Source organism: Sinocyclocheilus grahami, unplaced genomic scaffold (assembly GCF_001515645.1).
Source record: "Sinocyclocheilus grahami isolate Dianchi unplaced genomic scaffold, SAMN03320097.WGS_v1.1 scaffold688.1, whole genome shotgun sequence".
Classification (NCBI taxonomy): Eukaryota; Metazoa; Chordata; class Actinopteri; order Cypriniformes; family Cyprinidae; genus Sinocyclocheilus; species Sinocyclocheilus grahami.
This window is the reverse complement of record NW_015505867.1, coordinates 660791-676770: the sequence shown is the minus strand read 5'-3', so window position 1 is coordinate 676770 and position 15980 is coordinate 660791. Positions and strand designations below refer to the sequence as shown.

Sequence of the window (15980 nt, the reverse complement as noted above, 5' to 3'; positions counted from 1 at the left end):
CTCTCTGCAAAGTCTTGATTTGCCCCGGCTGTCATTTTTGAGCGTTGTACCCGTGTTTGATTTTCTGTGCATCTGTTATTGGACTGTTTCCTGTTACTCTGATTGTTATCTGCCTGCCCCGACTTGGATTGTTTCCCCTGGACTCTGATTGCTTGCCGCCTGCCCTGATCTCTCGCCTGGTACTCGACTGTCTCAGCCTTGTCTCTGCTGTTCTACCTTGCCGGTATTTCACCTTGTATTGTCTGACCATTCTAATAAAAGCTGCAAATGGATCCACACGCTTCTGACTCGTCACAACAATAGCGGTTTGCCCGAGCATTGCAAGTATTTAGCATTTACTAGAATTTAATCGAATGGTTTTCTCAACCCAGCGTGTGTTCTGTGCGTGGCTGATTATTTCTTCCGCATGGCCTCGCACGCACGCAGCTTAAAGGGACCATTGGTCATAAGGCACAAATATGCAGGCCAGTGAATAACTACACTCTGTGGTTCAACAGAGACCAGTGGTGAAAGCACTTGTTCTCTTTATATTGCTATATTTATATAAGTCTGCTGGTTTTCTAGGGCACAGCAGGTTGGGCCGAACAGAAAATATGGGTTAAGAAATCAGGAAGGCACATGACATGGAAAGGCCAGCAGGGAATTGGCCTGGTCACTTGTGATGGCCCAGGAAATAACAAATCTCATGTATTTGATCTTTTAGAAGAGTGATCATTTTTGCATCTGTGGAAAAAAGGGGGAAAGAAAATCTCTAAGACGGCCAGGCAATGGCCATGGAATAACATTATCTTAAAGTTTGTTGTATTTTCAATGACTGTGACATGCAGCTACACTAAGCCAGGATAAGTTAATGCTTTATTTTGCTAAAAACGACCAACATATAACTTATCCACACTCAGAGTGTGTCAAGGGCACATAGGGGTGAAAACATGCACTGGAGGGCACCACACAGGATGTTTATGTGATTTTCTGGGTCTTTGCTAGGCATTTTGCTAAGGAAATTTTGGTGATTACTAAGATGCTTCTACAACATGTCAAAAACTATAGACTTTAAGTAGAGGGCAAGTCATATTTAATGGGCCATCTATTTGCTATATTTTGGGAATGTACATAATATATTTGGCAGAAGGGGCAAGGTTACATGTGGGAGATTTGCTGGATAATACAACTGCTAAATAAAGAGCAGCTTAAATCACTATGGCCTTCTCCATGACTCTATAGTGACTTGTAGTATATTGTTTGAGAAATATTCAAATTTGTGACATTCATCATGTGACCCAGACAGACAGTTAGGCGTTCAGTATGCTCTCAAATCATGCTGGTGAACACTATCATCAAGAAAAAGAAGCATTTTGGCTTCCCCAAAAAAATCGTTCTTAATGTGAAGAACATTTTCTAAAGAGCCTGTTTCCATTATAGAGTACCTGTCGTGCAACTGAGGTTCCATGGATGTTAAAGGGTCTCCATGGAACCATAGATGCCAGTAAAGAACCTTTATTTTTAAGAGTGCATGTTAAATTTGCAATAAAAAAAACTAGAAATTAACCAGTAATGCCAGTGTTGTAATGTTAGGCTCAATAGACATTCAACAATATCTATTTTAGTTGTTTTATCAGTTATGTTCTTTTTCCATGAAATTGAGACATTCATCATGCCCCATTTCCATGGTAATACATTTACATTTACATTTACTCATTTTGCAAACTCTTTTATCCAAAGCGACTTACAATTGGGGAATACATAAAGCGATTCTTCTTAAAGAGGCAAACAGACACAGGAAGTGCTGGAATACCAAGTTGTAAAGAACCTTTATTTTTAAGAGTGCATGTTAAATTTGCAATAAAAAAAACTAGAAATTAACCAGTAATGCCAGTGTTGTAATGTTAGGCTCAATAGACATTCAACAATATCTATTTTAGTTGTTTTATCAGTTATGTTCTTTTTCCATGAAATTGAGACATTCATCATGCCCCATTTCCATGGTAATACATTTACATTTACATTTACTCATTTTGCAAACTCTTTTATCCAAAGCGACTTACAATTGGGGAATACATAAAGCGATTCTTCTTAAAGAGGCAAACAGACACAGGAAGTGCTGGAATACCAAGTTTTAGGCATTGTTAAAATAAGTACAAGCTCCCTTGAGTTTTAAAGAAACTATGAATTTTGGTAATATATTATGTCTAATTTCCTGAGATGTCTTATATGTTTCTAGAACCACTTATTGTTTTTTTTTCTACCATGGGAAATATCAACTGCATTTTAACAAAGTGCCCCCACACCAACCTTACTGTTACAATGTCAGACAGATTTGTTTCATAAATACAAATTCAGTTCTCACACTATATATTCAGCTAAGTCATGAATGTATCCTCTTGACCAATTGTAACTATATACAGTACAACAGTGTAAGGCACACACAGACAGAATCCTTTTTACTGTGGAATAATGCAGCACGGTTTCATTTACTATTTGAAGGACAGGCTGTATTATAATATTCAGTAAACAGCTTCACACTAGCTCAGCTTAAACAGTAGTCAGAACCTTATCTGTGAGGTCAAAGGTCAAAGTACTTGACTTCCAGAGCCACAAAACACCTCACGCACATGGTTCACCTCTGTTTGACTGATGAGGACCCTCTTCATATAAACCTAAAACTACAAGTTTTGTTCTTGGCTGTAATCTGGCACCTATTTTGTTTTTAGTAAATCGCTTTCGGACCTCTACTCTGTATCTGTCAGAATAGGTGTAATTTATGGATGAACAGGTGGAGGTGGGACATGTCCCAGCCATGTTTTGCCAAGGCTGGATTTGTCCCCAACACTTTTTGAAAGCTCTTCAGTTCCTCTGTTATAAATGGCTTGCGTTACACGTGTTTCTCAGAGTTGGCATATAAACCTTATACATAATGAATCATAATTAAATGTCACTCAAAAAACACTCACTGTTTCCACTCCATTAAGTGTGGATAAAGTTCTGTCTGTGGAAACAGAAATCGGAAAACATTTACGTCATTCTTCTGAAACATACTTTGTTTCAATGTGTCTCCCAAAATGTAAGATTGTTAGATAAGAGTGCAGAATCCAAACACACATCTAATATCACTATTAAAGTACAGCTTGTACATAGGACTTTTTTGTATAATGGTTAGAAGATGTAAGGTGTGCATCGGGCAGATGTTTGACTGATGTATGTTTCGGCTAATGAATGAGTTCAGATCAAGTCAATGAACAACATATTTCAACCTAAAAAAACTCAGCAGGTTTACTTCACAATTTATACAGTTCAAATATATATGCAATTCGGTGGTAAGAGCACTGGATGGCGCAAACTGTTAACAGAGTTTGCCATCTAGTGGTTATGTTTTGAAATGTACAATAATGGCTGGATTATGTTCTAAATGAAATTATACCAGTTTAGTGCCTACTCAGAAGTGTGCAGTGTACACTGTATACTGCATACTATTAAAAAGTAGGTGAATCAACTGCATTATGCAACACATGTAGTAGGTTATCCCAGGTGTTGCATGCATACAACAAATGCAAATGTTGCATGATGTATCCTGAAGGAAAATCAAGAGAAGTATGGTAGCTAGCCATGCCATACATAGAAAATATATGTTTTATAATCAGTCGTTTACAGTCATAAACCAGTCAATGGTTGACATAATAAATGTTTTTGGTAAGTGAATTGATATAAACTTTCAGAGTTTATTATGTCCGTTTATTAACATTGCATCGCAGGTTTAATATTTCAGTGCACTTCACAATGCAGTTCACTGTTATAATAATTCACCTTTATCTTTACTAAAAATAATGAGCAGGTGACATTTCTGCTAATGTTTTAGTTAATAGTACAGTAACGTTATATTATGTTTCACTTGTTACACTTAATTAATTCTTAATAAATAAATATAAAAAAATGCATGCATGCATGCATGCATACATACATACATAAAACAATTAAATAAATAGGTAATGCTTTTGATAAAAATCAATGACAATCTATGATCACTCAGTGAGCTGCTTTTCTTTGTGGTGTATAAGTGTAAATGTCAACCTACAGTTATAGGGGTGTCCACATTACTGTATGCTACAGGGGGGGTCAAATTCAGTTCCTGGAGGGCCACTGTCTTGCAGAGTTTAACTCCAATTTTAATTAAATGCATCTGAACCAGCTAATCAAAGTCTTCGGGATTACTAGAAACTTCCAGGCAGGTGTGTTGGGGCTGGTTGGCGCTAAACTCTGTTTGACGCATGTGTATTATGATGTAACTTGTGTAATTTATGTTTTAAAACCTGATGATTGCTGACTGTAAATGCACCAACTTTTATCTTATTCAAATCGGCATGTCATTTAAACTAATTTGTACATTTCTGTATGTGAACTACAGGGATTGCCTGGACCTCTTGGTCTCCAAGGTCCCACAGGCCCTAATGGGCGACCGGGAGACCCTGGTCTCCAGGGCCCTAAAGGAGAGAAGGGAGACCGTGGCAGAGGAGGCCTTATGGGTCCAAAAGGAAGTGTGGTGAGTCTCTCTGTCCTGATCTCCACTTCTGCAGTTATGTAAGAACTTAGATCAATAGGTTTAGATGGAGTTTAAGCCTTTTCATTATCTGCAGCATTCATGTATGACTGACGCTTTTCGCCTCCTAATGGCAGTTGCAATGAAATGTTTAATTGGTCGTGAAGTAGCTGTTACCCTCTGCTTATTCACCACGGTAAAATGAATGAATATTGAATGAATGAATATATCCACACAAAATAAATGACCTCCAATAAGTTTGAAAGAAAAACATAGTAGGTTTTCTAAGGCTAATCAGTATAAATAATTATGTGATAATTATACAATGTATATTGTATTTTTACAATATACATTAGTATATTCATAACCGCGCATTTGATAGAAATAGTGTTATGAGAATAACATGGTAATTTTCACTTTACATTCTTAGTTTTGATTAGATTATACCATGTGCTGTATTTGATTAGATTCGGTCTGAGGGTCTTGTAAGGTCTAGCCGCAAAAGTTTAAATATTTCAGTAAAAGAAATAATAAATACAATGTATCTATGACATTATACATGACTCTTATACATTTAGCCATATTGAGCCTCATTGTACTTTATCATTCTCTTTTAAACAAACTGAAGAGTAGATCTGAGAGTGGGTTAAAGAGTAAAATTTTACATCAGATGAGATGAAATGCTAATGTGTTTGCGGCTTTCTTTAGGGAATGGAAGGTGTTCCAGGGTTTAATGGAGCAGATGGTGTTCCGGTAAGTATTCTTTTGTTTATATCCACAGTATTATGTTTAAGGCTGTCATTAGGCACAACATACAGCAGAGTTTTACAAAATGGCAACAACAGAAATATGATCAAAGACACCAATGTTCAATGAATATTTACATTTATTAAACCTAATCAATGAGAATAGACAAGTCTTCCATCCAGTAATATAGTTCAAATACCATAAATACCTTTCCTTAGTTTTGGATTCACCCAATATGGCTCACCGTAGGTAAAACAGAATATGCTGGTCAAATCTTTGTTTCTGACCTCTCATCAGGGCCATCCTGGGCCGTCTGGGCCTCGTGGAAAACCAGGAGCTGACGGTTGTAATGGAACCCGGGGAGAATCAGGAACGCCAGGCATTCCAGGACTCAATGGCGAACCTGGAATATCAGTATGAGAGTTAATTTATTTTATTTATGTGTCACATAGTAAATTATTGAGACATTACACGGGATCTATGTATAATTCATACATAGCCCATCTAACCCATACTGCTTTTATTTTCTCACACACTCATTTTCAATCACTTTGTCTCTGTGTACTTGTCTGTCTGCAACTTTAATATTCTGTAGGGTCGGCCAGGAATGAAGGGGGAGAAGGGTGACCCTTTGGAGATGTGGGTTTATATGGAAAGATTCAGGGTAAGAGGAACTAGAAGTTTCACCAGAGGATACAATACCAGAAACCAGAAGCAATATTTTGGTTGATCCAGAAGTTTACCTTAAACCTTTATTATGTATACATTCACTATAAATTAAGATTACATAAATGCATACGGTATAATTAAATAAAAATGCATCATTATTCTCTGACGTATTATAGGGAGATCCAGGACCACCAGGTTTTCCAGGATTTATTGTAAGTTTGACTTTTATCAGTTGTCTTGTGATAACAGAAACTGACCCATCAGGGATGAAAAGGTGAAGGAGAAAAAGTGTTTTCTAAAACATTAAATTTCACTCTTACAGGGACCAACTGGTAACCCAGGGTACAGAGGACTGCCAGGATTTCAAGGTCCTTGGGTGAGTTAGTCACACGCACAATAAAATTACTGTTATAATAAAAGTACTGTTATAATTAGGGCTGTCTATGTAAAATGTTAATTTGGTGTGATTAGGGCTGGGCGATAAAATGATAACAATAATTATCAAAATATATTCGCCCTTGATAAAACGATAACACATGTTCGATAAATGTTTGATATAATGTGTATGCACCAAAAGTGTAATGAAACTGCGTTAATGGCACCACACAAACCAATTATCAGCTCGGCTCAAACGGCAGCGCAGCACAAGGAGACGAGTTGACTCGTCTCAGTCACGTGACCAGCGCTGTGAGATCCATCGAGAAGTGCTTGAATTCAGCGAAGAACTCAAATGTCTCAGTGATTTTTAGTTTAAAGCCAGATGAAACAGCGCTGACAAACATGATAAATATTGTGCCATGAACAATCCTGTTAGAAGGCTTTTCCATGGATTTACTGTATTAATGCTAACTGCACCATGATATATTGTGGCGGAAATGTGGGATATACATATGGAATTTTATTATATTATTAATGTAGACATGTATTAAATGTATTACAGGAGTAATGGTTGATATTAAGCTATAGCATTTGTGCATTTGTATTTATACTAAATGTATTTATTTAGGCTACTGTTTTCATACAAATACCATAAAAACCATATAGATACATTCTATCATGGTGGTGAGGTGCTATGTGTGGTTTTTCCTTTGATTATCGTGATCTAATTGTTTGATACTATAGATGACCAATTGTTAATGTTAATAAAAGTAGAGTCCTATCTCGAACGGTCAGAATATAAAAATGAGGTTGTTACAATTTGTACAGAGGTTACTGTTTTTGTTTGTTTATGAACATTTACATCTGCACCGTACCATCAAAATCAGGGAGCACAAACCTTTTTCATGATTTAAAAAAAATATGATTTCTACAACTTTCACTCTGGAGGAGAAATCTGCCTTTAAACAGATGGAAAGAAATGAAGATTTGATATTTATTGTGATAATTATTGATTAGTCATATCACCCAGCCCTTGGTGTGATTAATTATGGAAGAAATTAACACATTTAACACACAAGGATCAAGAGTGCTGTTTTTTTACTGAATATCTGCACATTTGAAAGTGACATTGATTTTATACAACATTTAAATAAAAAAGAAGTTAATATTGTGTAACATTTTAAAGACAATATGTCAATCTGCTTTTGCTCAATTTCGCCAATAAAGTTGCAAAAAAAGTCGCAACGTAACTGTTGTGCCTTTGAACAAATTAAGTGAGCCAATGAATCAGGGATCCATTCATAAAGACACTCTCTTGCTTTTTTCTGAATGAATCAGCTATTGTAATAAATCTCATAGCATTATTTATGCAATTCTACTTGCAGTGTAAATGCATTCATGACACCTCTAAACAGTCTGTGTAATTATACCATAGATACATTCTATCATGGTGGTGAGGTGCTATGTGTGGTTTTTCCTTTGATTATCGTGATCTAATTGTTTGATACTATAGATGACCAATTGTTAATGTTAATAAAAGTAGAGTCCTATCTCGAACTGTCAGAATATAAAAATGAGGTTTTTACAATTTGTACAGAGGTTACTGTTTTTGTTTGTTTATGAACATTTACATCTGCACCGTACCATCAAAATCAGGGAGCACAAACCTTTTTCATGATTTAAAAAAAAATATGATTTCTACAACTTTCACTCTGGAGGAGAAATCTGCCTTTAAACAGATGGAAAGAAATGAAGATTTGATATTTATCGTGATAATTATTGATTAGTCATATCACCCAGCCCTTGGTGTGATTAATTATGGAAGAAATTAACACATTTAACACACAAGGATCAAGAGTGCTGTTTTTTTACTGAATATCTGCACATTTGAAAGTGACATTGATTTTATACAACATTTAAATAAAAAAGAAGTTAATATTGTGTAACATTTTAAAGACAATATGTCAATCTGCTTTTGCTCAATTTCGCCAATAAAGTTGCAAAAAAAGTCGCAACGTAACTGTTGTGCCTTTGAACAAATTAAGTGAGCCAATGAATCAGGGATCCATTCATAAAGACACTCTCTTGCTTTTTTCTGAATGAATCAGCTATTGTAATAAATCTCATAGCATTATTTATGCAATTCTACTTGCAGTGTAAATGCATTCATGACACCTCTAAACAGTCTGTGTAATTATACCTAAACACCAATTCAAATGAAGCATATGAAAACAATGTTATGACATATGATACATTTGATATATTTGTTTCTAAAGCTACTTTTTGTAATGTCTATTCAGTGTTTTTTTCTTTTCTCTCATTTAACACAATAATGACTTTAAATTAACTTTTGGGGGGTAATTTAATTTAGCCTAAATTGATGTGCAATTAAAGGGATAGTTCACCCAAAAATTTAAATTTGATGTTTATCTGCTTACCCCCGGGCATCCAAGATGTAGGTGACTTTGTTTCTTCAGTAGAACACAAATGAAGATTTTTAACTCAATATATATATATCATAACGTTATATTACATCATGCAACATTTACAATATCATATAATGTCAGTGGATGGGAATCACGGCTTTAAGAGTCAAAAAAAACATACACAAACAAAACCAAATTAAACCTTGTGGCTCTTGACGATACATTGATGCGTAGGGTTAGCCGGCGCGTGACGTGTCTTCTTCTTCTTCTTGCTTTACGGCGGATCGCAGACTTATAAGTGCATTACCGCCACCTATCTCTCAAATGGACCATTGACACTCCTAATTGAGATTGTAGATAGAGTTTCAATGGTCCATTTGAGAGATCGTTTCGTGCCTTTACACATCAATGTATCATCACGAGCTGCAGGGTTTAATTTGGTTTTGTTTGTGTATGTTTTTTTTTAACTCTCAGAGCTGTGATTCCCATCCACTGACATTATATGACTGACAGACTGCAACGGTTTGAGTTAAAAATCTCCGTTTGTGTTCTACTGAAGAAACAAAGTCACCTACATCTTGGATGCCCTGGGGGTAAGCAGATAAACATCACATTTTAATTTTTGGCTGAACTGTCCCTTTAATTAGCAATTAATTTTATTTATTAATCGGCACATCATATAATTAATTAGTTTAAAAGTTTTAATTGTTAGACAGCCCAAGTTATAATCATGACAACCCTAGTTATAATATAAGTACTGCTTGTTTTTTTTCTTCCAAATCGACCATCACTTCTTCTTACTGTTTTATCTTTCTTTAGGGTTCTACTGGCATTAAAGGTGTTAAAGGACAAAAGGTAGTAAAACACTAGCATATTCTAGTGTGTCCGCTTTACATCACTTTAGTAAATAAACATCTTCCATTTGATGTTAATGTGTTGTCTCTGTACAGGGTGAAAACACTAAAATGTTAAAAGGACTCAAAGGAGAACTGGTGAGACAAATATTTAGTGTCTTATGTCAGACTAATATTATGACCTATTATCTGCACTGTTAACCCATATGGATTTTATATCCTCACCACAGGGGGAGAATGGAGAGCCGGGCCTTCCAGGACCTTACTCACAAACCCGTCCAGTCCCTTCAGAATGGCAGGCAAGAAGAAAATTAGTTCATGAAAATATTACAAATATTTTATCTCAGTGGAGCAAATGATCTCTGTACTATCATTTTTCTTTCATGTGTCTTTCATTTGTTTTAACAGGGTGAAAAAGGCTTGAAAGGTTATAAAGGAGAACCAGGAGATTTGGTGGGTGGTATTTGAGCTTTTTTGAACACAAAAATTATTTTTTGGAATGAAAACCCTGCCTTAAAAAAGCCAAATTCCTTTTTGATTGAGTGTGATATAATGTTTAGTGTGATTGATGGAAATGCTTTTTCACATAATTGTTGTCTGATTTTATTGGTCATATAAAATATATTATTGTAATGTAATCCTGAATTTTGCAGATGGTCTTTCCTCATTCAAGTAGATAAGAGTGACTTCAAAATAGCTGGCAAGGTCGCCACCGAGTGAACCTACAGTGACATTGGCAGCATCTTGATAATTTTTTATTATTATTATTTCAGGGATATTTATCTACCAAAGGAGAGACTGGTGTGTCAGGGTTTCCAGGACAACGGGTATGATTGATTAGGAGTTGAAATCTCTATATTAACCCTATGCAAAGTCTGATCTGTACTTTTTTTGGATATGTACACGTATTCAACATTTTTGTCTAAAATATTTAACCAATTCTTATTAATTACAGGGAAACCCAGGACTAAATGGCTTTCCAGGACCTAGGGTACATCATTTTGATCATTTTCCCAACAGTGCATTGACTTTTGTGAAGTTTTTTGTGGGCTTCTTAATTTTTTGTGGATTTCTTAAAATCTCTCTCCTTTCCTACAGGGTGACATTGGACTACCAGGTTTCCCAGGAAATTATGGTCGCAAGGTATAAATACATTTCTGGTTTAGTGCTATTTCTTGTCATACCTTACCATTCAATCTGCATCAAAATTGTATGACCTAAATGCATATCATTCAACAGGGAGATAGAGGAGAACCTGGAGAGCTGATTGGTCCTTTTGAAGATACTGGAGGTACTAAAAATAATGCGCTTAAGATTATAGCTGTTTATTACACGGCTCTGTGGAATACTTGATTCTGATTGGTCAGTCACAACATTCAGAGGTATGTTATCCCTCGACAACAACCGTTAAAAGCTGACAACAGGCTCATCTGGGTAACTGAAGTCCGTGCTATACTCTTGCTAGGAACAGTTTTTTCATGGTGGAAGATTTGTGTTTGTTTAGCTAATAAAATATAAAAAATCGATTCAAAATTGTGTACAATTATTTAATTATGTCATCCTGGTATCTCGGACTTGCTCTCTTGTTTGATACAAAAGCAGCTGCTGCCATTTTGCAATGATTGTTTTGCACACTGTAATGGATTATAAGATAACTAACAAACTGGTAAGATTTTAAAACATTTTCATCTTAAATCAATGTCTTAAATCTTTTATAGCCATAATTATTTATGTGGTGAAATGTTGTGTAATAAGTGGTGTGACTGCACCGTATTCCTTAAATATCCGTCTAGTTTGAACTTACCGCTTGCTCGCAACTACTGTCTTCACTGAAGCTCTGCATTCAAATATTTCAACTCAAATCAATATTTAGTGTCTAATTATTTACTTTTGTGGCAAGTAGCTGTGTAATAAGCGGGATAATGTACATCCTACGCTTCGCGTTGGGGTCCTGATCACCCTGTCGGGGGTTATTCTGCGATAACAACAGGCTGGATGTACATTATGCCTTACTTAATATCTGCTGTTTTAATAGTCCTAATCTGACTTTCAACATACAATCCAGTTTCCCAATACTTTCTTGAAATGTTTCTTTCTTTGCTTCTGTCTGTTTCTCTTGCTTATATAGTGGGTCCTCCAGGACCTCCGGGAGAGCGTGGGCCAATTGGAGAGTATGGTCCTAAGGGTACGAAAGGACTGCCGGGTCCCCCAGGCCCCCCTCCCTCTGAACAACAACCAGGTATTTTTCAATCTAAAATGGAAATTCTTTTATTATTTATTCACCCTCATGTTGGTGTCTTCAAGGAGAAGTTTTGACAAGTAATGCTGCTCTTTGCCATGCTTTGCATTCAATTAAATTGCTTGGATATCATTCAGTTGTGAGATAAAAATAACCCAAAATTTACATTAACATTTACTCTTAATCATTTAGTAGACTCTTTTATCCAAAGTGACTTGCAATTTAGGAGAACCTTAGAAGCAATCAGACCAACAAGAGGGCAACAGTATACAAGTGTCTCAGTCTAGCACAGTGCACATAAAATAGTTTTTTTTATTTTATTTTATTAAATTAGAAATAACAGATAGAATAGAATAGAATAGAATAGGTAAGTGCTACAGGTCATTGGTCAAGTGCTGACGAAAAAAAAACATTTTAGACGTTTTTTGGAAAATGGCTAAAGACTCAGCTGCTCGAATTGAGATAGGCAGGTCATTCCACCAGCTGGGAACAGTCCAAGAAAAGGTCAATGAGAGTGATTTTGTTCTTCGGAATGGCACCACGAGGCATTGTTCACTTGCAGAATGCAAACTTCTGGAGGGTGCATAAGTCTGAACTAGCGAGTTATATTGGTGCAGAGCCAGTGGTTGTCTTGTAGGCAAACATCAGTACCTTGAATTTGATGCGAGTTGCTCTTGGAAGCCAGTGTGAACTGATGAAGAGAGGTGTGACATGGGCTTTCTTTGGCTCGTTGAAGACCAATCTCGCTACTGCCTTCTGGATCAGTGGCAGAGGCTTAATAATACATGCCAGAAGGCCCGCCAAGAGAGCATTAAAATAGTCCAGTCTGGAGAGAACAAGAGCTTGGACAAGGAGTTGTGTGGCCTGCTCTGATAGGAAGGGTCTAATCTTCCTAATGTTGTATAAGACAGATCTGCAGTATTGGGCCGTTGTAGCAATGATCTGTGAAGGTTAACTGATCATCAATCACAATTCCAAGGTTCCTAGCTGCCCTGGAAAGAGTTATGGTTGACAAACCTAGCTGTATAGAGAAGTTGTGATGAAGTGCTGGGTTTGCTGAGACCACGAGCAGTTCTGTCTTTGTAATGTTGAGTTGAAGGTGATGGTCCTTCGTCCAGCCAGAAATGTCTGTCAGACAGGCTGCAATGCGCACAGCTACTGTTGGATCATCTGGTTGGAATGAGACGTAGAGTTGTGTGTAATCAGCATAGCAGTGATAGGAAGAGCCATGTTTATGAATGACAGATCCTAATGATGACATGTAGATGGAGAAGAGAAGTGTTCCAAGCACTGAACCCTGAGGAGCCCCAGTAGCAAGAAGTTGTGACTAAGAAACCTCACCCCTCCAAGACATCCTGAAGGACCTACATGAGAGGTAAGACTTGAACCACTGGAGTGCGGTTCCTGAAATACCCATCTTCATGAGGGTAGACAGGAGGATCTGGTGGTTAACCGTGCCAAAAGCAGCAGAGAGATCCAGCAAGATGAGTACTGAGGATTTAAAAGCTGCTCTTGCCAGTCTCAGGGCTTCAGTAACCGAGAGCAGGGCAGTCTCAGTTGAGTGGCCACTTTTGAAGCCAGATTGGTTGTTGTCCATGAGGTTGTTCTGTGTGAGAAACTTAGAGAGCTGGTTGAACACAACTCGCTCAAGTGTCTTTGTAATGAATGGAAGAAGGGATACCGGTCTATAGTTTTCTAAAAGTGCTGGATTTAAAGAGGGTTTCTTAAGCAGTGGGGTTACCTGAGCCTGCTGGGGGAAATGCATCAGTGTGAAGAGAGGTGTTGATAATGTGAGTGAGCACAGGTATCACTGAAGAAGAAGTGGCCTGAAGGAGGTGAGTGTGGATTGGATCAAGCGAACAGGTAGTAGAATGATTGGAAATAATACGTTTGGAAACGTCTGCCTGGAGAGAAGGAGGAGAGGGATTGTGTATTTTTTGTTATCATGTATTTGTCAGTTTGTGGTGTGGAGAATTGGCCACTGATGGTTGTTGAAGAAGTTACCCAGTTGACCTGGGGGATGATAAACAACTACAAAGTGGATTTTAACAGGGTGGGTAATAGTAATTGTGTGTGATTCAAAAGAACTGTTACCAGTTAGAGGTGGTAAAGGATCGAATTTCCATTCATTTGAGATTAGCAGACCAGTACCTCCACCCCTCCTGATCAGGCGAGGGGTTTGGGAAAAAGTGAAACTAGTGGAGAGGACTGCAGGAGCGGCAGTGTCCTCAGGTTTGATCCAGGCCTCAGTTAGGGCCATGAGGTTAAGACTTGAATGAGTAGCAATAGATGAAATAACGTCTGCTTTGTTTACAGCAGACTGGCAGTTCCAGAGACCAATTGGAATAGAGAAAAAAGTAGTAGAGGACATGGGGACAGTACACAGATTGTAAGGATTGCGCTACCTCCCATGTACACAGCGTAATTTACGAGTGTTTGTAGTAATAGTAGAGATTTGAAAGCACATAGTGAGTACAATTGACTAAAACAAGCAGATGAGAACAAGCTGTAAAAAAAGGGGGAAAAAGCAATACTTAAGTGCCTTGTCTGTGTCCTTGCTTAGTGGAGTCGCGCAGGTAGAGTCGCTGGTCTTTACACTCTTTGGTCTTCACACAAGGGCTGCCGCGGTGTACTAACCAATTATATACTCTCCTGATACCTTGTTTCTAACAGGTAAATAGTATACACTGAAAAATGTTGCCCTCTGTCAAATCTCTCAATTTGATTCCAGAGACCAATTGGAATAGAGAAAAAAGTAGTAGAGGACATGGGGACAGTACACAGATTGTAAGGATTGCGCTGCCTCCCATGTACACAGCGTAATTTACGAGTGTTTGTAGTAATAGTAGAGATTTGAAAGCACATAGTGAGTACAATTGACTAAAACAAGCAGATGAGAACAAGCTGTAAAAAAAGGGGGAAAAAGCAATACTTAAGTGCCTTGTCTGTGTCCTTGCTTAGTGGAGTCGCGCAGGTAGAGTCGCTGGTCTTTACACTCTTTGGTCTTCACACAAGGGCTGCCGCGGTGTACTAACCAATTATATACTCTCCTGATACCTTGTTTCTAAACAGGTAAATAGTATACACTGAAAAATGTTGCCCTCTGTCAAATCTCTCAATTTGATTCACACTTTTGTCAAAAATATAGATTTTTCAATACATATTTATTCTGAATATTTGAAGTGACTTCAGTACTCATTTTCCACAGTAACGATACACCAGTAACAGCTGCAATTTGTCGCTCTGTTATAACTCCAAAAGTGTATTGAAAATGGTATTGGATATTGATGTCTTTAAGTTATTATTATATCAGAGTTAGAAATTCTAGTATCTTGAAACAGGTAAATAGTATACACTGAAAAATGTTGCCCTCTGTCAAATCTCTCAATTTGATTCACACTTTTGTCAAAAATATAGATTTTTCAATACATATTTATTTTGAATATTTGAAGTGACTTCAGTACTCATTTTCCACAGTAACGATACACCAGTAACAGCTGCAATTTGTCGCTCTGTTATAACTCCAAAAGTGTATTGAAAATGGTATTGGATATTGATGTCTTTAAGTTATTATTATATCAGAGTTAGAAATTCTAGTATCTTGAAAACACTGATTCAAAGAGTAGTCAAACTTGCTGTATCACAATAGGTGACATGTCACACAAAGCCTGCTTGACAGTTATTTTGTTCATCTACAGAAGAAAGAAAGTAATTTGGGATTGGCATTAAAAATAAAATCATAATAAAATAATTTCTGAGTGAACTATTCAACACTATTTTCAAATACATATGGGCTTAGACATTACTTTAACCAAACTCTGTCACTGATATTATTGTTTCTCTGATCCACAGTGGATTTGTGGGGTCCAGAGGGACCACATGGACCAAAGGGAGCCAAAGGTGATGCTGGAGAACCTGGTAATCCTGCCATTCATCCTGGGCCACCTGGCCCTGATGGGCTTCCTGGATTTCAAGGACCTCCCGGACCCAAGGGATCATGTAGGTGAATTTTCAAACCAGAACGAAACCTGGTGCCATGACTAAATATCATGCTAACAAAGCATTGTGTATATATATATATATATATATATATATATATATATATATATATATATATATATATACAGTGGGGCAAAAAA

At 37.0% G+C, this 15980-nt stretch overlaps 1 protein-coding gene across 1 annotated transcript in view; it reads left to right on the top strand.

The window, feature by feature from the left end:
• LOC107559512 (collagen alpha-2(IV) chain-like) overlaps positions 1–15980 on the top strand; it is an 85720-nt gene that overhangs the window by 56434 nt on the left and 13306 nt on the right. The window contains exons 5-20 of the mRNA XM_016243372.1: positions 4397–4531; positions 5237–5281; positions 5573–5689; positions 5871–5939; positions 6121–6156; positions 6267–6320; positions 9568–9603; positions 9699–9740; positions 9833–9901; positions 10011–10055; positions 10376–10429; positions 10558–10593; positions 10701–10745; positions 10842–10893; positions 11731–11841; positions 15694–15840. Coding sequence (XP_016098858.1) covers positions 4397–4531; positions 5237–5281; positions 5573–5689; positions 5871–5939; positions 6121–6156; positions 6267–6320; positions 9568–9603; positions 9699–9740; positions 9833–9901; positions 10011–10055; positions 10376–10429; positions 10558–10593; positions 10701–10745; positions 10842–10893; positions 11731–11841; positions 15694–15840 — 1093 coding nt within the window. The remainder of the gene's footprint in view (positions 1–4396; positions 4532–5236; positions 5282–5572; positions 5690–5870; positions 5940–6120; positions 6157–6266; positions 6321–9567; positions 9604–9698; positions 9741–9832; positions 9902–10010; positions 10056–10375; positions 10430–10557; positions 10594–10700; positions 10746–10841; positions 10894–11730; positions 11842–15693; positions 15841–15980) is intronic.